The sequence below is a fragment of the Carya illinoinensis genome, chromosome 5 (genome assembly GCF_018687715.1).
Source record: "Carya illinoinensis cultivar Pawnee chromosome 5, C.illinoinensisPawnee_v1, whole genome shotgun sequence".
NCBI lineage: Eukaryota > Viridiplantae > Streptophyta > Magnoliopsida > Fagales > Juglandaceae > Carya > Carya illinoinensis.
In genome coordinates, this window is record NC_056756.1 from 33,590,992 (window position 1) to 33,613,987 (window position 22,996).

Below are 22,996 nucleotides of genomic sequence, written 5' to 3' on the forward strand. Positions count from 1 at the left end.
TTTGCATGTGAGACTCACAACATTTTTCAACTCAACACCTTTTAAAGAATAGCAACTTTTTTTAACTTCTTATAAATACATCTAAATTTATCTTAGTATCCAAATATATATAAATTCATCTTAAGTAAGTCTCAAAAAACACACTTTATAATCTTAATTTACTATTATTCATAAAGAACTTAACGTATTTCAACTCAATTCAACATCTAAACAAAGATTTAGCCTAACCTGTACAAGTACTAGAACCAGTCGACCATATTGTGAACAAAATTTCCTTTAAAACCTAGGTCAATATATAGAGCCATTCCAATTTATGAAAACGACCTTGTCCTCCTGGCCAAACATTTCCTCCCTCCTCTTTCGTTTGTTTACTCTGGATGAAATTAAAATTATGAAGAATGAGTTGTGGTCCTGTGAATGAGTTTTCAATATTATCTTCAATTAGACAGTTGCGCCCTTTGATTTCAAATAGTGGGACCAAAAATAAAAGCAAGCATCCATGGAGTATTGTTAGGTTCCAAAAACAAATCTGACCCTCACCCCCACACAAGCACCACTTGACGAAGGGGAGTAGTTGGAGATAGCAATTAAGATAATGTATATTGTGTTAAGAAATTCTACGCGAAGATGCTAGATGGATATTAGTGATTTGAAAACTTCATGTATCTTCTATAAAAGGAGCTAAAGTAGTTGTTGCGGTGCATTGAGACACTTCTTCGACGATCCTTTACAATGACTCACCGTATTAACACTTAGGTTGAGTATCTCATTTGCTTTGATAACTATGTGAACACAGTGATAATTTTGTTCTTTTTTAGCGTCAACACTCACGGATCAATATGTAATTAATTGAACACCATACACTTACTCAATACCATGACATTGGGTCCACAATATAGGTTGCCTTGCCCATGACTTCAATCTTGAAATGGTATCTCCTTTGAATGCAATTATTATGGGTCTTGACAATTAAATAAAAAACTTTAGGATTATCGATACCTATTTGATTATACGTCTAGTCCTTATAGCTTCTAACATTAGACCCAAAAAGGAGAAGAGGTTTGCGTATGTCTAACATAGATTTGGTGCGTGTGAAGAACAATAGGATTGAGGTGCAACATGGGTATACCAATTTTTGTTTAAATAGTAACTTATAATGGTTTGGATGGGAGTGTGTAATCCGAAGAATGGATGAGAATCCTATGACGTCGTACAAGTATGGACATCTCTTCCGCGGCGAGGCAGGAGGAGGTTGCCATCCTCGTGTGATGGAAGACACTTCACATAATGGGGTCCATGCTACTAACTTTTCTTCAATAATGCAAAGAAAAATTGAATGAGGTTTTGGATTTATTTGTATCTAAACTTTAGAATTCAATTACATCATAATTGAGAAAAAAATATTATAATTTATTTTAAGATTTTCATTGTTTTAGGAGAAAATATTATTTTTCCCAAAAATGATTTCTAAGAAAGACATTTTTTAATTTATATTCTTCCCATTAAGTTTTATTATACAATCATGATATTTCAACAAACGATTTATTATAAAATACTAATGAAATAGTTTAAATGAAGATTTTGTTGGGTTTTAGAAAATGAAAGAGATAAAGTTAATAAAAATATTATAAAATTATTTAGATATAATATTTTAATATTATTTATATTTTGAAATTTATAAAACTTAAAATTAATTTTTGCATTTACGTAATGCTTAGTTAATAATTAAATAAAAAATTAAAAAATATTTTGTGTGTAAATAATATAATATTTACGAATAAAATTAGAAAAAGTTTCGAGATTTCTTATTATAATACTTTATACTTTATTATAGTCGAGACTCGAGAGAGATTCGTATGGAAAAAAACATATTATGAAAGTAAAGAAAAAATGGTTTGTCTCTGGCAAAACTCGCATGGAAAAGAATTTTGTAAGGTATGGGCACATGTGGAAAATGTTGTCCCACAGGCACAGTCGAATTTGCTTTCCGGCCCCTCATGTCAAGTTGTCAACACCATCTAAACACACAAACGGCTAACGACGTACACAACTTGAAAGTCACTAAGCCACGGACACACCCATCACGTTGCGACACACCCACACATCTTGTGTAGTCATAACCATTGGGGCCCCACTTTTCGTATTAGGAATTTTTGAAAATCAATATTACGTACAATCTTCAAATGAAGATTGCAATATAGACAAAGTTAATTTCTTTCTTTTAATAAAAGATTTGTACATGTAATTTTTAAGTAGACACTGTAAATAAAATTTTAAATTGTGTTTGAGTGTTGAAGTATCTTCAACACTTCTCACTACTATTCATTACTTTATTATTACTTTTTACCTATTTTTTTACTATTTATTACTTTTTACCTACTTTTTTTTACTATTCATTACTTTATTATTACTTTTCACCTACTTTTTATTACTATTTGCAAATCTCTTCGACACTTCCCAACATCCAAACTTATTTTTTTATTATTTTATATTACTATTTTTTATTATTTTTATATTTTTTATTCCTATTCACAAATTATATGAGATTACTTCTCTACTCAAATATAATCTTAATTATTTAATGTTACTATTCATTATTTAATTTAATGAGTATGGTAATAGATCAACTAGAATTGTGTCTGCCACCATTAAAATAGAATCGCATTTGCCACGGTTAAACAACTGTCTAATTATTTTATTTCATCTCATTTTTATAATTTTTTTAAATTTTTATGTAAAATATAATAAATAATTAAATTTTTTTTAATACTAAAATAATAATATTAAAAAAATATTTTAATAATATTTTATTTAACTTTTAACTTTCATATAAAACTATCTTATCTCACTACACCATCCAAACCGTAACTTAATCTTCCTTGTTGTTCCCTGTTCTAAGTACCCCAACGTACCATGCTTTGTAGTCATCTCCCTAATTGGATTAGAAAAATATTCTCTAACATATTTTGGGGGAAGTATTTATTTTAATAGGATTTTTCATCCCACCTTATTTGTAAAAATAATAGTTTGGTCAAAAAAAAAAAAAATGTCCCTTTTGCTAGAGATTTATTTGGAAAAAAATTCTAATTATTATAAATTTTATTATTATATTTTTAATATATGTGACAAAAGAGATGATGAGCAGCATTACTATTTAAAATATTTATTTTGAACAAGTTTTTATTAGTCTTAACAGATGGATCGACTCGAATAAATTAAGGAAGTTCTATTATGGTATCAATTCCAAAATAAACAGATTCAATTGAATAAGATGATTGCGTAATTGCGATGATCAATGTTTAATAACTCATTAAAATAGCTACAATGGGAGAATAAAACAAAGGTAGAATAATTAAAGCTATATATTATTTAATAAAATATATATAATAAAAAATTATTAACTAAGTTTGATATTCAGAATTTTTGTGTCCAAAAAACTTTAGAACAAAACAAATGTTAAAGAAAAACGTCTGCAACTTGGAAGGGAATAATATTGAGAATTTGTGTGATCTTATAAGGATCTGCATATAATATATAAATATACACTTTCTAGAAAAATAGTAATTGTACTTAAGCAAAATTTAATTTTTCGTATGTTAGCTATTAATATGTTGAAAATTATGAAATTTTAAATTTTAAAATAAAACTGACAAAATAAGTATTATACGTAAAATTATAAATATATGGAGTAGTAGTACTGTTATGAGTGATATTTTGGGTTTTGAGGATGTATTTGATATGTTTTTGTTTTGCTATATTTGTGTTATAGACATTTGAAATTTTAAACACGATCAAACTATTCTGAAACAACCTATAAAATCATATGATCACTATTACAATTCCCTCGAACAATTGTTAATGTAATTCATGTTCTTAAAGTGGCTGACAGACAACATAGGTTATGATTAAACTTTGATAATGCTTGAGAACAACCAGCTTTAAGTACTCCCAAGTAGTTTCACACGATCTGTCTAACTTGCTAGCCAGGTTGATATTTAAATTTGTAATTTGAAACTCAATCATTGAGGTGTAGAAACCAAACCAACAAGATATCCTTTTTCTTTTTGTATAGAGATCTAGGTTATTTGTTTATGTTTTGGCATGGGTGGGGGCATAGTTCTTCTAGACTTCTAGAACTAAAGTTTGTTTAGGGTTATTAGCAATAATATGAATTGTTTAGTATTATTATATGATCACTTTATCTGTCTATCTTTTTAAGTCTCAAAGTTCAGATAATATAAGATCAATTAATTCTTAACAGTATCGTTTTTTGCATTCTCGAGATGAATTCTTAATCGTTTTATCGTATTAAATAATCATATTATAGAAGAAAAAAGGGTTCGTTAGATGAAGATTAATTAATAGAAAAGAGTATATCTTGTAACTGTTGTTTATGCTTGTTTATCTATTTTGTTCCTTTCTGTTCACATATTTGGTTGATTCCCCACCACTTTAGATCAGATATTATCTCCAATAATTTCTGTTTCTTTTTCTATGTTAGTTAACTTTCTCTTTAGCAAGCGCCATCCATGCATATATCGATAGTTAATAACCTATTGGAATAAAAAGATGGAGATGGTTCCGTATCATGTCGGTCTCATTGTGAATAAACTATCAATTTCACTTGAGAAATTTAGGTTTATAGATTAAAGTTGTGAATATTTTACAAGCCTAGCTAACACATAAAGTAAGTAAACATGAATAAAATAAATCGTAAGAAGCTCGATAATATGTAAAGCCAAATATTCTTGTGCTAGCTTAGTTAGTACTTAATTATACCAAATCTTGAATCCCCATGATCTTATGTAAGTACATATCTCACTCAACATTCGCATTGAATGATAAATTTAGGGTAGGAAATAGAAGGAAAATAAAAATTTTGAGTGTATTAATAGGGTTGTCGAGTCCATCATCTGATCGGGGTCCCCATCCAACCCATGCCCTAATCAACAACAAAAAATAAAGTTCAACCAAACTCACCATGAGTTTGTGTTCATGGAGATCCTCACGACCATGGGTTCTACTTTTCCATTTCCATGAAATTGGTATAGAAATTTGATACACATGGCTATTGGCTGAAGGTAGTCCGTTTGGATATTAATAATATATTAAGATATCGGTAAATAATAATAAAATAGTTTATAAATAATTAATAAATAATAATAAAATAATATGAAAATACCTGAAAACATATGAATTACCAAATATAACCAAGTGTTACCAAATGGAACCCGAGAATTGGGATGGGGTGGTTGAGGAGACAAGAGAAATGAGACAGGCCAGAATTAAAGGGAGACAAGGGGTAAAGAAAAATAAGAAACACATTAAAAGTAGAATCAAGAATGAGAATCCGACTTTTCTTTTAAATAAAAAAGTATTTTATATTTATAATAATATACAATGGTAATGGTCAGGCTTGCTAATCATGAGCTCAGCGGTTTTGAATTTGACGGGTGGGTTAAGTCCGACTGACCCATCAGCTAGCCTTACTTCTTAATAGTAAGACCCGTTTGTTTACATGATTCAGATAACATTAATTTAATTTAATTTAATTTTTAATTAAATTTAATATTAAAATATCTAATTTTTAAATTAATGAATTTATTTCAACTCAAAATTTATTAATACGTGAAATTTATAATTTTTTTCAACTCAATACATTTTTATATGTGATACTCGTAACCTTTTTTAATTTCTCATAAATAGTATTAAATTCATTTTAACATCTAAATATATCTAAATTCATTATATATATATATCACATAACTCACTATACCTATTTAACTTATTATTATTTATAAAAAAATTTAACTCAAATCAATAATATCCAAACACAACCAAATACTAGTCCGTATTTGAGTAAGTTTTTCCCTACTGCCAAACATTTATTTCGGCCATCGAAACTTCGAAAGACACCGTGATGTTTCACAATACTTTATAAATTTAAAAAAATTAAAAGCTAGTTAATCGCTACAGGTGCAAGATTGAAAACTCTTATTTCAATATTTGTTCTTTGTGTGATTATTTTGATTTAAATATAATGAAAGCTTCACATGGGCTATATTAAAAATAAATAACAGGAAAATATGCAAAATAATATTAGATATAATTATAAATTATGCAAGTGCAATATTTTTTTTTTTAAATAAAAAGGGTTCCACTATTAAAAAAATTAATTTTTCATATGGATCTTGTATTTCTGAATTTTTATATAAAAAATACATGAAATTTGCACACTCTATAACTATAAATATCATCTCTTAAACATGTAATTGTCTTTATATGTTTTTATTTTTCATGTAGTACAAGTGAGAAATTAACACGATATATATGTACCCATCAACTCTCTTTATTTTGAGCTACATCAAGAATTGATTTTAAGTTATTTAGTATCAAATCAAATAATTTTGTACAAAAAGATCTATGATCTGATCAATTGTAGTGAATCCAAAGATTAATATTTTGTTTACATGAAAGATGAATTTTAGTAAGTTAAATGGATTTAGATTTTTAGAGTTGTTTTATGCGAGATATACACACACACACACACATATATATATATATATATATAAAAGATGGGTCACGCAATACAAGTTTTTCAGAAGGTAGTAAACTCATTTATATTGTGAAGAGAAATGTAGTTATCATTCTTTGGGTCAATGTCCTTCAAATTCGGGTAAAAATTGAAGGGCATTAAAATTCTGTTTGGATGTTAAAATAGATTCGAGTTATTTATAAATATTAATGAGTTGAGATGTGGATTGAGTTTTGTGAAATCTACTTAAAATGAGTTTAAATGTGTTTGGATATTAAGATAAGTTTAGATATATTTATGAAAAGTTAAAAAAAATTATGGATCCCGCATGTAAAGAGATGTTGAGGTGAAAAAGTTATGGATCTAATGTGTAAAGATGTTTTGAGCTGAGATAAGTTTAATAATTTGAGAATTGAGTACTTAGATGTTAGATTCAGTTTTAAAATTAAATTAAACTGAATTAATTTCAGTTGAGTTTAAGTTCTAAATGGCCTTAATATGAAGTGAACCTTTTGCTCATTTAGTGCTATCCAAAATACTTGTATGCGTAACAATAATTTCGGCAGAGGAAATTTCATGTGTAAATTTTTCTACAATTTGATTTGGACAAAAACTTATTAGAGATTTTTTCATTTTTTATCATCATTCCTTACATCTACTCTCTATATTCAAGTTGTAACAAAGACTTTTAATGTAACTTTTTTCTTTCTTAGTGAACCTAACTCAATTAGCATAACCCTTTTAATGATGTTATATTGTTTTGTTATATGTTTTTAACCAAACGAATAATAGATGAAGTTTCAAGAAATGACTATTTATGGAATGAGTTCTGTTACATATAGTTATTATTGTTTATACTTTATATACTTTATTAATATGATTGGTTGAGTTATTTTTTAATATAAAATAATTATTTTAATCAATTATATTAATAAACAGGTAGTGATAGAGTTACTATCTTATTATTATCCATCTAATCTCAAGTTTATTTTTAATTTTTTTATTATTTTTTTATAAGTATTTTTTTAATATCCTTAATCATGAATAAAAAATTTAAAAAGATATAATTTTATTAATATTTACTTTCTTAATAATTAAGTAAAATTAAAAATTAAAAAAAATCAAAAAAAAAAAAAAAGTAAATAGATGGCAGAAGGATGCATGATAACAATTTCACTGCGTACGCATTGCTAGGGTGGGCACCAAAATTAATCACTTTTTTTAAATTATTAAGTGCCGTAGATAGTACACAGAAATAGAGATGAAATGACGAAACTAGGAGGAGAGAGAGAGGAGGAGGAAGAAAGAAAGAAAAGAGAAAATCCCTCAAGCTCTCATCCTCTAGCTCCCGAGCATCTTTGCTAGTTTGTTGGCCATTAAATAAAAAAAAAAAAGCACCCTTCCCAAGGAGTTTTTCACTGCAGCGCTGCTACTCCAATTCCAGCAAATCCAATCTTTCTATCGAAAGTATATGTAAAAACACAAAAAAACAAAGAAAATTTCGAGCCAGTTTTCTATGTTTGTTATCTGTTCTTCTTAAGAAAATCTCAAAATTCATTCTTTCTCCTGTCCGTCTTTAATACAGAAACATCGCAGTAGTAGTCCACAACTGTTGTTTTATTTGAAGGACGCCTAGTCGACGGATAAAGGTAGCTAGGAAGGCCTTGGTGATGGACGACTTCTACGGTCTGAACTCAGCTGTGGATTACTCGGACAACTACAAGACGCTGATGTCCCCGGAAAATCTGATCCTACCGTCGGCGGATTATTACCAGAGCTTATTTTCCTCCGCGAGTGCCGTCCGCGACAATCGGATTCCGTTATTCGGATCCGACGAGCTGCTTTCGGCGGCCTCGGCTGTTTCTGAAGCCGCTTCCATCACTCCCGAAATTCAACTCCAGGAGGACATGTCCAGCATGATAAAAGCCAAAATCGCCTCCCATCCTTTCTATCCTCGCTTGCTTCAAGCTTACATCGATTGTCAAAAGGTGAATAACGGCTTTTATCGTCTATCCTGGTGCAAGACCAGCAGTTAGTCTAGTTCCTAGTCCTCTCGGACATGTTGTACAAATACATCTCGTTGGTTCTAGTCGGCGGTATACTTTTGTTTCTTCGTATCTGTTCTCACAAACTACTCAAAATTGTTTTGTTTCCATAATACGGCTTGTTCTTTTGGGCTTTTTAAATCGTGATGATAATTATTATGTGTCGGTTTGGGTCAAGTACTGTATGTACTACAGCTGGAAGTGGAAGTGGTGGAATTTTGAGCTGCTTCTAGTTGTGGCTTTTAATTTCGACCTACCTCTCCTGATGTTTACTACGGCTTTGATGAAGCTAGTCAGAGTTAATTGTAAGTTTGAATAAGGAGTGCTTGGAGTATATTTGGTCTTTCCTTCTGGTTTGGACGATCCGAGACATGTATTGTTTTTGAATACATGGCGAGCCATGTTGTTTTCAGCTCGATTCTCCTACCATTTCTCCGAGAAAAGAAATCCCAGTTCCTAAGTTGTGCTGCTGCACCTTTTGAGTCTTCAACTTTTGTATTTGTAGATTGGTCTGATGCCTATATAGAAATGATGTTCTTCGTTTTGCAGGTAGGGGCGCCTCCAGAGATAGCAAGTTTTTTAGACGAAATCCGGCGAGAAAATGACTTTTGTAATCAAGACGCTGTTTCCACGTGTTTAGGAGCCGATCCCGAGCTCGATGAGTTCATGGTCCCCCCCTCCCCTCTGCCCCCTCCCCCTTCCTTTTCCTCTCTCTCTCCTTCCGCTATATAAGTACCATATTAAGGTTTTGTCTTCAATTGCTTCCTAAGTTTGTTTGCCTTTCTTTGTCTGTGAAGGAAACCTACTGTGACATGTTGGTCAAATACAAATCCGATCTTTCGAGACCTTTTGATGAGGCAACCACGTTCTTGAACAAGATCGAAATGCAGCTCAGCAATCTCTGCACAGGTGCCTCCATTAGAAGCCTTTCTGGTCGGTTCTCTCTCTCTCTCTCCCTCTCTCTCACACACACACACACAGACACACTCACACACACAGTGGTCATAAATTGTTTGCTGATGGATCGTATCCATGATTTATTGGTTTTTGCGCCTCTTTTTAACAAACACAAGCTAGCGCGATCCAAATCTTTCGTTATCTCCGCTGATACTACAAGACCAGGAGACGTTTCTGGTTCGGTTCATGGCGCACGATAGCGCGTTTTCGGCTCACGTTAGCATAGCAAACACACGTGAAGCAACATCCTTCGGTTTCCTAGTTTTAGTCTCTCTCTCTTTCTCTCCCTCTCTCTCTCTCTCTATATTATTTTCGTTCCTGCAAAGAACCTACTTATGGAGACGATGGATAAGACTCGTAGACTTATAACCAAGAGCTTTGGATATTGCAACTGTCCCGCAAACAAACAAAAACCCTAGCTATGATTGACACCTACTTCTTAGATCAGTGACTGTTTCTATTTCCACTGGCATACGCTGGTGATTATGACCGGGGATGCTCTCTTAATTAGCATATGTAGTCTTGGTTCTTCATTGTTTATTGAACATAATTTATAACAGTGTTTGAACCTTTTCTCTTTTCAGTTTGTTGCTTTGGCTTGAAAGTATCAACTTTTTTGAACTAGAAATTTCTGATTTTGACGTTTCGGGTATTTGAATCGAGTGATCCGTGGCATATCCAGTTGTAGTTTGATAGTCAGAACACTTACGTTCAATATTGTTTTCAGTGTTAACACCATTAGTGTTAGAGAATCGTAGCTACGTGTAGCTTCTTACAGATAGGTTCTTCCTTGGAGATTGATAAGTGATCTCTATCTAGTGATAGATAGATAATGACTCTTTTCTTATGCTTTGGGTTTTTCAGCTTTAAAGCATGTGCTGTATTAATCTGGCTCATTTAGAAAACCATTTCAAAAGCTTCCATCATGTACTCATACTCGTAAATGTCAATCTCACTTAACTTATGCTGACATGTTGGCTTAGATGAGTGCTGGATATTCAAACCAAACATGTCTGTATACGATGAAGAAAGTTTCTAACTTCATGTTTATAGATTGATGAAGATTATGCAATTGTATACTGCTTTCTTTAGTAATCTTTGAAGTAACTGAGTCTATGAAGTTCATGTGTCAATTGACCAACTATTTCATGAATTTTCAAGTCATTCAATTTACGGTTTTGACTCTTGTACCAATTATTGAACTCTAAAGAGTCCAAGTTAATTGAGTCGAAATTTAATAAATGTTTTGATGTGAGACTAGAAGTTTTAACATGAAATATTTCACATGTTACGCCAAAGGAAAGTACCATGTTGGAATGAATTGAGATTTGTTAATGGTATGGCTAGGGATATGGTGATAAGTTGATAACTTGTGCATGATTATAAAATTGAAACCATTTATTTATGTGGATTAAGCCTACAATTTATTCAGCTACTGTCTACGGTAAGAGGCATTCTTCAAGTTGCAAACCAAAAAAAAAAAAAAAAAAAAGGAAGCAAGTTGGAAAGAAAGAAAGCTATGGCTCATCATAGATAAGCAACTGTCTTGCTGAGGAGGGAAAGAGGGGGGGGGGGTGTAATTTTATGGAAGATGCTAGGAAGCCCTCCAAATATGCCTCCCAAAAGTGCCCTCTAGTGTATTTGGATTATTTTATTTTTTTAATGTTAAGTAATAATACACACACAAATTCACTAGTGGTAACTTTGTTAAACATTTAATAAAAAAAACACTAGGGGGCACTTTTGGTGGGCACATTTGGAGGGCACCCAAGCATTTTCCTTATTTTATCCCTTTCATCATGCATATTTTATGTAATAAGAAAGCTTTAATTAGTTTATATCTTTTCAAGATGATTTAAGCTTACAATTAGTTTATATCTTTTCAAGATGATTTTGTTGCTTAATTTTACTTCATAAAGAAAGCACTTGACTTATAACTTGTGCTTTGATTTCCATTGATATTATGAGTATGTAGTTTGTTAAATTTTTGAGGGTGCATGGGTTCTTTTCTTTAATCTGATTGGGTGAAGCACTCTCTCTCTCTCTCTCTCTCTCTAGCACAAAATGATTAAAAGTTTAAGACAACATTGTGATGCCTTATATTTTATTGCACCTTTTAATATGTCTGTTTTAAGTTACATGCGCCTGTCTAAATTTTGATATGAGATAATGGCAAGCATTGATGTCTCGCTGGCTTCTAAACTAAAGTTTTAAGTATACTAAAGTTTCAAGTTCCGATACAGCAACAGCAAAACATTACAGATGGTTGGAGATCATGTTTAATGAACTTTGGGAATTGTCTAAGGGCTGACAACTTGCTTGAGTAAAGTTACAGTTATACCTTCTTGGAAATTGTTTAGTGTAGTTTGACATATAATATTGAACAAAATCTGAAGGGAGTTTATTCGGTTTTACCAATCACATGTGCCTGTGTCACTGGTTTTTGAAAGGATTTATCTTAATTTGGCATGATAATGAGCTGCTGGTATTGGCTTCCTTGACATCCAGTTAAGTTTTAATTTTCTTCAGTCTTAGTTGCTCGGACATGCACTAGGCTATATGACTATCCATTCAATTATGTAACAGGTAAAAATAAGGTGAGCTAGAAAATTTTGCATTTGCTAGTAACATTGACTGTTTTTTTAATTTTTTAGTTTTGGGAAATGCTTTAGCCATGAAAAGATCCCGCAAAATACTAACGTTGTTTGATGTGATATGTTAGATTTGAAATCTACTTTAGTTTTATTTATGATTGTTTTACTTTTCTAGCATCGATTTCTGCTTTATTTTTAGTGTCTTTAGCAAAAATGGCTGCCGTTATTTCCATTTGCACAGGGCCGGATCTTTAAGACATTTTATAATGTTTTGCTAGAGATTTGTAGATAGTCTCACACGGTAATCTGGCTGGATTTTGCTTGCTACTATAATTTTTTTTTATTTGAAAGTACAAAACTTTTTGGCGATGCTTTATGATCATTTTATATTCACTTCTCTACCGTTTGTTTTGGTGGGTTCTCTTATTCCTCTTTTGCAAAACTATGATTCCTTAACTTACTAAAAATATTAGAAAAGGGATAACATTTTTCAGATAACCGACCATTGCAGATGTCCGTTTGGACATTATATTGGCATATTTTCACGTGCTTGGATTTTTAAGATGCCCGTCTGGCATGGCTGTTTTCAAGAGACCTTTGCTTCTCTTTACAAACTTTAGCATTTGCGGAGCATATTTCTAAGTGTTGCTTACTCTCAAGTTGTTGCATACTTGGCATTTATTTACATTAATGAATTTATTTATTTGATTATAGTTTCTTTAGCCAATGGTTTTCCTCCCTACACTTTTAGGTCATTGTAAGTGGTTGGGTTGGTATTCCAGGTAAGAGAAGCTTTTTGTTTGATACAATCTCCTTTTTGATCTTGCACTTTCATCTCAAGCAATCTTATCTCTATACCTCATGCATTAATATTTATGTTTGAAAAAAGGAAGAAAAAGCTAAGAGAAGAAATGACAGTACCTTGATGTGTGGATGGAATATGACAATACCAGTTAGAAATGACAGTAGAATAGTCTGCATTGAATTATATATATAGTGGTACTACGGATTGAAATGTCCACATCTTTGTGTAGACAAAGAACCTTTCGTCCTTTTCGAGTAGTCGTTTGGAAACTTTGGACTAGCCATATGTTTGCTACATCAACTTTGCTCGTGTAAGGCATTGCTTTAGATTCAGAAACAAGATGTCATTGAACCTTTTGAGTTGTTTCCTTCTCTATCTTTACATCTGCCTTTTCCTGCGTTAAGCAAGAACTGCATGCATTTCGCTGCTTTTGGTGCATGCTGGCTTCGGCATTTGTCCTTTTTACTGGGTGGATTACGAATAAATGGTAAACTAAGCTTGGGTGGTAACTAACAAAGACAAAAGCACCAGAGTTTCGGTACTTAAATAATTCCATTTTCCACGCCGAAGGATTAGCAATTTGGGGATTCCATATATGTTATTCTCGCAGTGTATATGCCTCTGCAGTGTGCACTTTTTTCCTTCCTCTCACTGATTCTCTTTGGGTCAGACTCTGGTTCTAGGAAAGGTTTGTAGGGATGCCTAGCCTGAAGCTGGTGATTTTGTTGATGAGCGAGTGAGGTGTGATCGAACGTGAGGGGCAATATGGGGAGGGGAATGGGATAATAAAATGACGGGGGAAGTTAACTTTGTATTGTTTTGTTTTGTCGTGTAAAAAAGCTAGCCCGGGTCGAGCGGGTGGTCGAGGCGTTCCAGAGCTAAACTCACATGGACTCCCGCAGTTTTCGCTGCGTTGCTCAGCTTTTATGGGGAGAGAGAGAGAGAGCCCACGCCCTGGGCCTTCTTTTCTGGCCAACTCCTGCTTAGTGCTAACAATTTCCATTAACGACATCTGTTCTGTTGTGGCCTCCAGTCATGGGTCCTCGAGCTTAATGATATTCAGGACACGTGTCGGGTTTCCGCTAATTAGTTTGGCCTTGCAGGGTCCCCCGTAACCATTCCAACTTCTGTTTTGGGGTTACATAAACTTACATTTGACTCCTTTAAATTGTCTTTTTTTTTTTTCTTTTTAGTCGCTCCAAAAAAATGAAAAATGAAACCTCTCGCTTGGCACGCTTGCTTTTCCCGTGTCGGCTTGGCACCCTCGTTGATTAAGGTTGGGGACATTGGTTTAAAGTCGTAAAATTTATTTTATATTTTTTTCAAATCTTTCCGATTTTTCTGATATTATATTTATATAATTGTTGTAAGAGGATTTTAGAAATTATTACTAAAAAAAAAAAAGAGTGGAGACTGTGGGTCCCATAATCACATTGGGCCGCACGCGAAGGAAAGAAGGAAGGAAGGAAGGGTGTTGGGTAGCGTGAGGGTCGTGGGATTTATAAGACTGTGGTTGAAGGATTTATGGGTGGCCGTACCATCTTGTCGAACCTGACATATTGATGTTGTGGCTCTCTCAACTCTCATAGACTCATACTCACTGCCACTGACAACCGATGCAACCATACGATACTGGTGACTGGACCGACCCCTTTTTTTTTAAACTTTTTCTTTTTCTTTAGCCACCAAATAGGCGTGGCTCCTCCACTGTACCCTCTCATTTGGAGTCAAATCCTTGTCTCCTCGACTGCCCCTCCCTCCTACAAGTTTTTTGTGGGCCCCTCCCTTTCACTCCACGCCCTCTTCGATCTTTCTTGTCTTGCTTTACCATTGGTCGAAGATTTTATTAATGAGTTTTACTGCCTATAAAAACAGTCGCGTATTAATCTATATGTTAATATTGATTTATTTATATTTAAAATTTAAATTAACATTATTTTCATTAAAATCTACTTTTTGATCAATCACATTATATTGATGTACAGATTAATACACAATTATGTTTATAATTATATTTTTCCTTTATTAATATAGAGTAACGGTATATATTGGCTACAAGTGTCTAAGAGAGTTAAGTTGAATTAAGATAAAAATTAAAAATTAATATAAAATATTATTTTTTAATATTATTATTATTTTGAGATTTAAAAAAATTAAATTGTTTATTATATTTTGTATTCTAGTTTTAAAAAATTATAATAATTAGATGAGATGATACGGGGAGGTTTGGGGATAGAGTTGAGAATTTTGAGTTTGAGATGAGAGTTTAAAATATTATTTTTAGTAATATTATTGTTTTGGGATTTGAAAAAATTATATTGGAATTTGAAAAAGTTGAATTATTTATTATATTTTGTATGAGAATTTGGAAAATGTGTAATGATGAGATGAGAATTTTAAATTTGAGATGAAAATTCTTTACCCCCAAAATAGGTTGAGAATCCAAATAATAGATAGATGTCTCTGTGTCATATTTTTTTTTTAAAATATGTGAAGTTTATTATTAAAAAATTATTTTTTTATATGAATTTTATATTTACTCATTATTTTTAAAAGGAGTGCGTGGTTCTTACGTATTTTATAACTGTAAATATTGTATCTCTATTTTTTAAATGCCGCAGAGTGTAAAGTTAAGATTTTGGATTCAAGACTTCGTATTTGATTTCATTTTAAACAATTAAACGAGCACTTAATTCAAAAAATTAAATTGATTGGAAGAAGTAAATTATTATATTTACAATCTATTGTAACAATACTTAACCCAGCACATTTGAATGTCAGTAGATGCATTACATCATCATGTATTTTAGTATGAGAATGTGGTGAATAGGATATATAATACACTTTTGGAATGGTATTTCTTTATAGTTCGTTTTCCTATTTAGCAAGTTTCTAAAGTCACCTCATTGTGGTATCTTTTGCTTTTCAACTTTGCCCTAACACACTATCTGTGTAAAATCTTCATATGCTACTATTCAGGTAGAATAAGCTTTCTACGACACCAATAAGCAAGTGGAGCTCACATAGAGCTGATCTTTGCAGTAGTGGAATTCAGAATCGCATGTTGTCTCTAGGATCCCTAGCCAAAGCCAAGACCTCATTCAATTTACTCAATCCAACCTAGTCAAAGCCAAGACCTCAATTTAAAAAAATGTACTATAAAAACATTTTTAGAAGTTTAAAAAAGTCTCTTTTAAAAAAGAAAAAAAAAAAAGGTAATAAACCCAGATATCCGATTACGTACGAATTGGAATTTTTGGAGCTTATCGGGGTGATTTTAAAACCCAGATTTGAATCCGGTTATGCCCAGCCAGCCGCCGGATCTAGTATTATACCAATAGTTTGAGGGGCCATGCTAAAGTATTAAAATGTATTTATATTACAATAACTCGCCAAGTGAAACTTTACTGCATGTAAAATACTTTAGTTGCCAAAACAAAGATTTGGCCTCTAAGAAATCTTTTCTCTATATATTAAGCTTTCTGACCCCGTTATTTATTTATTTATTTATTTATTAATATTATATATTATTATTATTATTAATATAATTTTTTTTAATTTTTAATTTTAACAGAAACAATGTTAAAAGTTAAAACTATCTTTGACGTGCTTGTTTTGTGTAGGCGTATATTTATTAAATTTGGTCTTGGATGGATTTCATTTGAATTTACATTGGCATGGACCAAAAAAAAAAAAAAAATCATATTTCATTTCTTTTGTAAGGAGATTGTCGTAACGGTTTATGCTTAATTGCTTGTGAGCATGCCATTTCTTGAGTTGGCTTTGAAATTAATGGCCAGATGAAGGTGCTGTATCATCTGACGAGGATCTTAGTGGAGGAGAGATGGAGGTTCAAGACGCCAAACCGAGGGGTGAAGACCGAGATCTCAAAGATAGGCTTCTACGGAAGTTTGGCAGTCACATTGGTACCTTGAAGCTGGAGTTCTCAAAGAAGAAGAAGAAAGGAAAGCTACCAAGAGAAGCAAGGCAAACATTGCTTGAGTGGTGGAATGTTCATTGTAAATGGCCATATCCAACGGTAAATCATCTCTTCAAATTCACGTTTATCAACCATGCAGTGTTGTGCACCTCATATTCATATTATAATTGCATAATCACAAGGCGGTTATGGCAGTAGCTATAAATTTCTGTTGGATGGCTTCACTTCGATTCAAAAACTCATAAATAATCGTGATCTACCTTTAGTCGGCAATGAACCTAAAAATATCATTGAGGGAGCCAGAGAGAATTTAGACTGGATCAATAGAAAAATTCAAGATTGTCCAGAATTTTGTATTCTTTATATCTTGGGGATGTTCCTCTCTTGTGCTTCGTTTCTTGAATGGACGTAGTGTAGGGAGATTTTGTGTCGGGCATTAGTTCACATACTTTTTAGGCAGAGTCTGATGACCATAATTTGCTTTTGCATGAACATTCAGGAAGCTGATAAGATTGCGCTGGCTGAATCAACAGGCCTAGATCAGAAGCAGATTAACAATTGGTTCATAAATCAAAGAAAGAGACATTGGAAACCATCTGAGAATATGCAATTTGCTGTTATGGATAATCTTTCAGGACAACTCTTTGCAGATGACTGACGTATGTACGTGCATGTATGTACATACACAAATGTCTTTCCTGACTATTAATGCATGCTTGTGTTGGTTTCATGTATATTCTGAAAGGGAAACTTGGCTGATATTGATATGTTTTGATTTCCTAGCACAGAAAAAAAAAATAATAATAATTGCATTTCTCGTCATGTAAATTTGGAAGTTGACCGACAACGACATAATGGAAATGCTCACATAGTTTTGGATGACTAGGTTGACTGGTCCCCCCAGCTTGGCTTGCCTTGGCATGTATGTGATCTATCTTAAATTTTGAGTACTTATTTCACAAGTTGATCCTTCTAGAGATTTGATTCAAGGCGAGTCAAGAAAGGGAAGGAATTTGGTGAAGGAAACCCTGGAAAGATATACTTAGAGATCTTGTACGAGCATCATGGTGTGTTTTGGGCAAAGTTTTAAATTTTGTATTGAACCATACTGTTGATTATTTTTCGTATTGGAACAGTGATTGGTACAAAAAATATATCTGTTTGTACTGGATCAAATACCTACATTACCGGTGTGTTTTGTTCAATACTGATCAGTTTCAATTCATCGGCCAAAATTAGTGAATTTTTATGTTTTGATTTTTTTATGATTTTCATTTCACTTTTTACATCTAAAGACTTTTTAATTTTTTTAAATTCTCTTTTCTTGATAACTAAAAGTTAAATCCCAACTATTCTTTTTGTGACAAAGATGAGTGATTATTTTATTTAAATAGTTGGATTGAGAATTTAAAATTATTATTGAGTTTTATAAATATGTGTTTTAACTTTTTAAAAATTGTATTGATATTATTTTGAAATATATTTTATACATATATAATTAATTTATTATGTATAGATTTTCTTGAAATGATATCGGTATTGAAATATTTTGTTCTAATACCTTAACCAAAAGGACCACCACAATAGCATTCAAAATCAAAGCTTTTTGGTTTTGGATTTCACTTTTTTAACTATTTAATTCGTGTGGTTCATTTTGGATTTCACTTTTTTAACTATTTAATTCGTGTGGTTCATTAGTAGTTGTAGTAGTGTTAAAAGAATCCGATGGATTTATTTAAAAGTAAAGGTGATTAAACTTTCGTAAAAGGCTTACACGAAGAAGCCTGAGGATATTATTATATGAGAAATGATATTTGTAATTATAGAGTACATAAGTGATACATATTTAAAAAATAAATAAATAAATATAAGATTTATATAAAAGAATTAATTTTTTAATAATAAATTTTGTTTTTTTTTAAAAGGAGTACATGACACTATTACAATTTATAACTGTAGTAACATCAATAGTAATCTCCTTTATTTCAGTATTTTTAATATAGTTTTTAAAGTTCAGTAGACGTAATCTTGCCCAATATGTTGTCTGGAATAATTAAATTGTTAGTGCTACTTAGTCAAGCACTTGAGGTGAAAATCGAAGGGTTTTCTCTTTTCAATTATATGAAAAGGAGTGGCAATGTTTTCATCTATTAGAGTAGAGGAAAGGTCGCGAAATCGAAAAGTTTACATCACAGAATATGAAAGGTTTTTCTTCAACAAAAAGAAGTAAAATGTTGAGAAATCTAAAGATTTCTAATAAGAAAGAATAAATAAACAAAAATTCTATGTGCAGTTATTTTTAGGTATTCTTTCAGTGATATAATTAGTAGTATATTAAAAAAAATTAATTCAGACAAGTGTCTAATAGTCTAATGGCTTTATAGCATATGTCTCATATCTCTAAATAGAAAATTTAGATTCGAAACTCTAAAAAAATATAAAAAAAAAAATAATTATAATAAAATTTATCAAAATAGTTAATGATGTGAACCATTCCTTACATTGCTTTGGCTTTTAAGCAACCGAATCCTATTGCAAAATGAAAACAGTGGCGCAGTTGGTAGCAGTAAAGCAATGTACAGCACGATGAGTTTCAACATCTGAAATAACAATCATCAGGAATGCTGAACCAGATGACTTTCATGTATACGACAGTGATCACAAGAAAAGATAGAATGGGTAGAAAATCTCTTAACATGCTTATATACTTCTATAATAAGCAAATCTTCCTCTTGGTTTCTCATTTGTTGTGAATGGGATTGTGTTGTGATATAATAATGCTGTGTGATATCCAGCATTCGATTTTTCTCTAGTGGGAGTTTCTCTGCTATCAAATGTCATTATTGGGGTCGTAGACGATTTTAAGAATGTCACTCACTTTTAGATAGATGACTCGACTCATGACAATTAGTTTCAGAGAAAGAAGGCATCACGTGAGTTTGAATCACGAATGAAGTGACCTATAACCTGAGATTAAAATATCTTATTATTATAAATGGACATTGTGTATACAAATAGGTTAGTGAAATCACCGTTACGAATTATTTTAAGTCTTGGACGAGTTTATTTATGATCTTAAGGCTCCAAAAATTTTAATAAAATCAAATATTTAAGAAAATTTGATCAATGGTTAGGCTGGTAATTGTTAATGCTAATTTGGAAAAGCTTGAGCATGAGGATCACAACAACACTGTATCACCGACGTCTCAAGGAATAATTTCTTAACTAGGCAATACTTTGGAACGGCGATAATATCATAATACCATGTTTTTACAATGCTAAAATTTTAAGAATGTCAAGAGAAGTGGATGTCCCATTTAGGTTAGAGTTGATCTCAATTTATCTTGTTTAATCATTATAATTTTTATAAATTTTTACACAAAATGTAGTAAATAATTCAACATTTTCAAATTCTAAAATAAAAATAATATTAAAAAATAATCTTTTATTTTGATATTAAATCATTTTATCTCAACTCACTTAAAATTTTTTCCAAAAAATGATAAAACAACTCCTTTATAATTTTTCTACAATCTTCGTATAAAACAATATTTTTTAAAATATTTTATTTGAAATATGATTTTGATTTGATATGTTTGAGTTTTTTAAAAAAATATTTTTTATTTATAAGATATAAATAAAATGCAGTTAAATTATAACTACAGATTTCCATTATGCACGGCAGGTTTCCATTAAATATTTAAAACGTTGTCGGCGGATAAAAGTGTTGAATCCAAGGTTTTAAATTTTGTGTAATTACATATCAACATATGAATTTTGATGATAACAAATAAATTCAAAGAATAAAAGAGTCTCAAACTCAAGTTGTCTACACAATAGAGTTAAGCACATCAAAGAAATAAGCATGATCAAGAAAGGGACAAGTTCACATTAAAGTTATAGAGTGATGTTGTAAATCTCTTAAAAATTCGAAATTAGGATTAAGGCTTAAAATTAATATTTTATCATAAATAAAATACATTTTCAACATATGCATTTTGAAAATTATGAAAGATTATTAATTGTCATCTTTCACATGTGCATTACATGATTAAAGGTTTGAACTTTAAAAATATTAAAAATGATTGATTATCATCTTTCACATGTGCATGTTTTATTTGAATATTTTCAAAAGTGATTGATTTTTTTTATTTATGCAAAATGTAGATATTTTTGTTTGAAAAATTTGAAAAGTAAAGTGTGCTCCTTTTGTCATATGCAAAAAGTAAAAAGATTAGGTTAGAAATATTTGAAAAGTAAAGTGTGCTCCTTTTGTCATATGCCAAAAGTAAAAGATTGGGTCTGAAATTTTTGAAAAATGAATGATATTGTCTTGACAATTGAAAAAGAAGAACTTTTTATTTGAATTTTTTGAAAAACTGAACGATATTGTTTTTGACATGTGAATCTTTTTAAATTTGAATATGAAGTCTTATATGCCTATAAATAGATCATTTGAGAGTTTCACATTTACAACATCAAGAGCATACAACATTCATTCAAAACTTCCATTCTCTCTTCTCTAAGCATTGAGCCTTAAGTCTTGTTCATTTGAGAGAAATATAGTTTGCGCTGTATTATTCTTATTTCACTCATTGGAGAGTGTTTTATGATATAACCTACCCACTATTAACTATTGTATCAATAAAAGGGTGTGTATAACCCTTGTACGTGTAGAAAGTGTTTTACACAGGAAATAGTTGAATCAGCATGTGTAAGGTGATTGCAAGCGTAGATAGTGTTTTACACGGATCCTTTTTAGCGATATTGTTCAAAGATGTAATAGGTTTCTATCTCCACCTGAAGGAGGTTGAATAGTGAATTTGAGAATCCTCAATGGGTAGCTTAAAGCGAGAACGTAGACAATAGAGCCGAACCTCGTTAACATACTAAGTTTGCTTCTCTCTTACCCTTACTCTTTATATTTATTGTTGTTTTGTATTTTTTTTATATTTTATATTTAATTTATAATTGTTATTTTTTTTAAATACAACTCAATTCACCTTCCTCTTGTGTTAGTCATCTGGACAACAATTGGTATAGAGCTGAGAGCTCTGTTATAAGATTAACTATCTTTTGAGTTAAGATCTTATGGCTAACATTGCAGCTTCATTTGGTGAAGGTCAATCTAGCAGTAGGCCTCAACTCTTTTGTGGAGACAATTACTCATTCTGGAAAGTTAGAATATGAATATTCCTTCAGGCTCAAGGTCGAGAAATCTGGAAATGCATTGTAAATGGACCTTATATTCCAACAAAAGTGGTTGATAGAATAAAGGTAAAAAAGGAAGAATAAGAGTTTGATCGTGAAGACGATAGATTTTATACTTTGAATTTAACTACAATAAATTTATTATTTATGTTCTCAATGGAAATGAGTTTAATAGAATAATGACTTATTTTACGGTAACAGAAATTTGAGATAACTTGGAAGTTACTTATGAAAGAATTTCGCAAATCAAGGAATCAAAAATTTGTATTCTTACTCATGAATATGAAATGTTTAAGCTGAATGATGATGAATCTATTTCTAGTATGCACACTCGTTTTACTAACATTATAAACAGCTTGACAGCTCTTGACAAAATTTATTTTGAGGTGGAGATAGTAAGAAAAATTCTCAACTCTCTACCAAAAGTTGGGAATCAAAAGTGACAGCGACTATTGAAGTTAGAGATCTCAAGAAGCTCAAAGTGAATAAACTTATCGGGTCACTTATTACCCATGAGTACACATTAAAAAGAGGAGAAGAAGAAGGAAAGCCAAAGAAGAGTTTGGCACTTAAAGCTGTTCCTCATAAAAGTGAAAGTAATGAAGATGGGGAAAATGATGACAAAGATGAAAAAGTTACGATGATAACAAGAAAAATTTAGATGTTCTTAAAAAAAAATAAAACTCCTCTAAGAAAATCTTTCAAAAAGTTTTCCAATAAAAATTCAGGTAAAAATGATACTTTAATTTGTTATAAATGCAATAAGCCTAGTCATATCAAGTCAGATTATCTTCTGCTAAAGAAAAATCAAAACAATGGTAACAAAGCAATGAAAGCTACATGGGATAATGATTTAAGTAGCTCAGATGGTGAAGCAAGCAATGCAGAATCAGCAAATCTTTGTCTTAT

The 22,996-nt window shown here is 31.3% G+C and overlaps 1 protein-coding gene across 5 annotated transcripts; it reads left to right on the plus strand.

The window, feature by feature from the left end:
* The first annotated feature begins 7,796 nt into the window (after nucleotides 1–7,796).
* Nucleotides 7,797–18,052, plus strand: LOC122311324 (homeobox protein knotted-1-like 6). Of its 5 annotated transcripts, none has more exons than XM_043125854.1 (6): nucleotides 7,798–8,523; nucleotides 9,130–9,249; nucleotides 9,378–9,513; nucleotides 16,737–16,975; nucleotides 17,376–17,549; nucleotides 17,763–18,052. In XM_043125854.1, the coding sequence occupies exons 1-5, from the start codon at nucleotides 8,206–8,208 to the stop codon at nucleotides 17,532–17,534; spliced, it is 972 nt and encodes a 323-aa protein (XP_042981788.1). In that variant the 5' UTR covers nucleotides 7,798–8,205; the 3' UTR covers nucleotides 17,535–17,549; nucleotides 17,763–18,052. The 5 variants fall into 5 exon arrangements, with proteins under 5 accessions (XP_042981792.1, XP_042981788.1, XP_042981791.1 ...); XM_043125857.1 differs by lacking the exon at nucleotides 17,763–18,052 and having other exon boundaries at nucleotides 7,798–8,008; nucleotides 8,121–8,523; nucleotides 17,376–17,698; XM_043125855.1 differs by lacking the exon at nucleotides 17,763–18,052 and having other exon boundaries at nucleotides 7,798–8,002; nucleotides 8,121–8,523; nucleotides 17,376–17,698.
* Nucleotides 18,053–22,996: the final 4,944 nt, after the last annotated feature.

What these genes read in the sequence shown, in the direction of transcription:
- LOC122311324 (XM_043125854.1), top strand. Translation starts at nt 8,206, where the DNA reads ATGGACGACTTCTACGGTCTGAACTCAGCTGTGGATTACTCGGACAAC. An exon ending in CTCCATTAGAAGCCTTTCTG is followed by an intron (nt 9,514 to 16,736) that starts GTCGGTTCTCTC and finishes ATTAATGGCCAG; the next exon opens with ATGAAGGTGCTGTATCATCT. An exon ending in GTAAATGGCCATATCCAACG is followed by an intron (nt 16,976 to 17,375) that starts GTAAATCATCTC and finishes ATGAACATTCAG; the next exon opens with GAAGCTGATAAGATTGCGCT.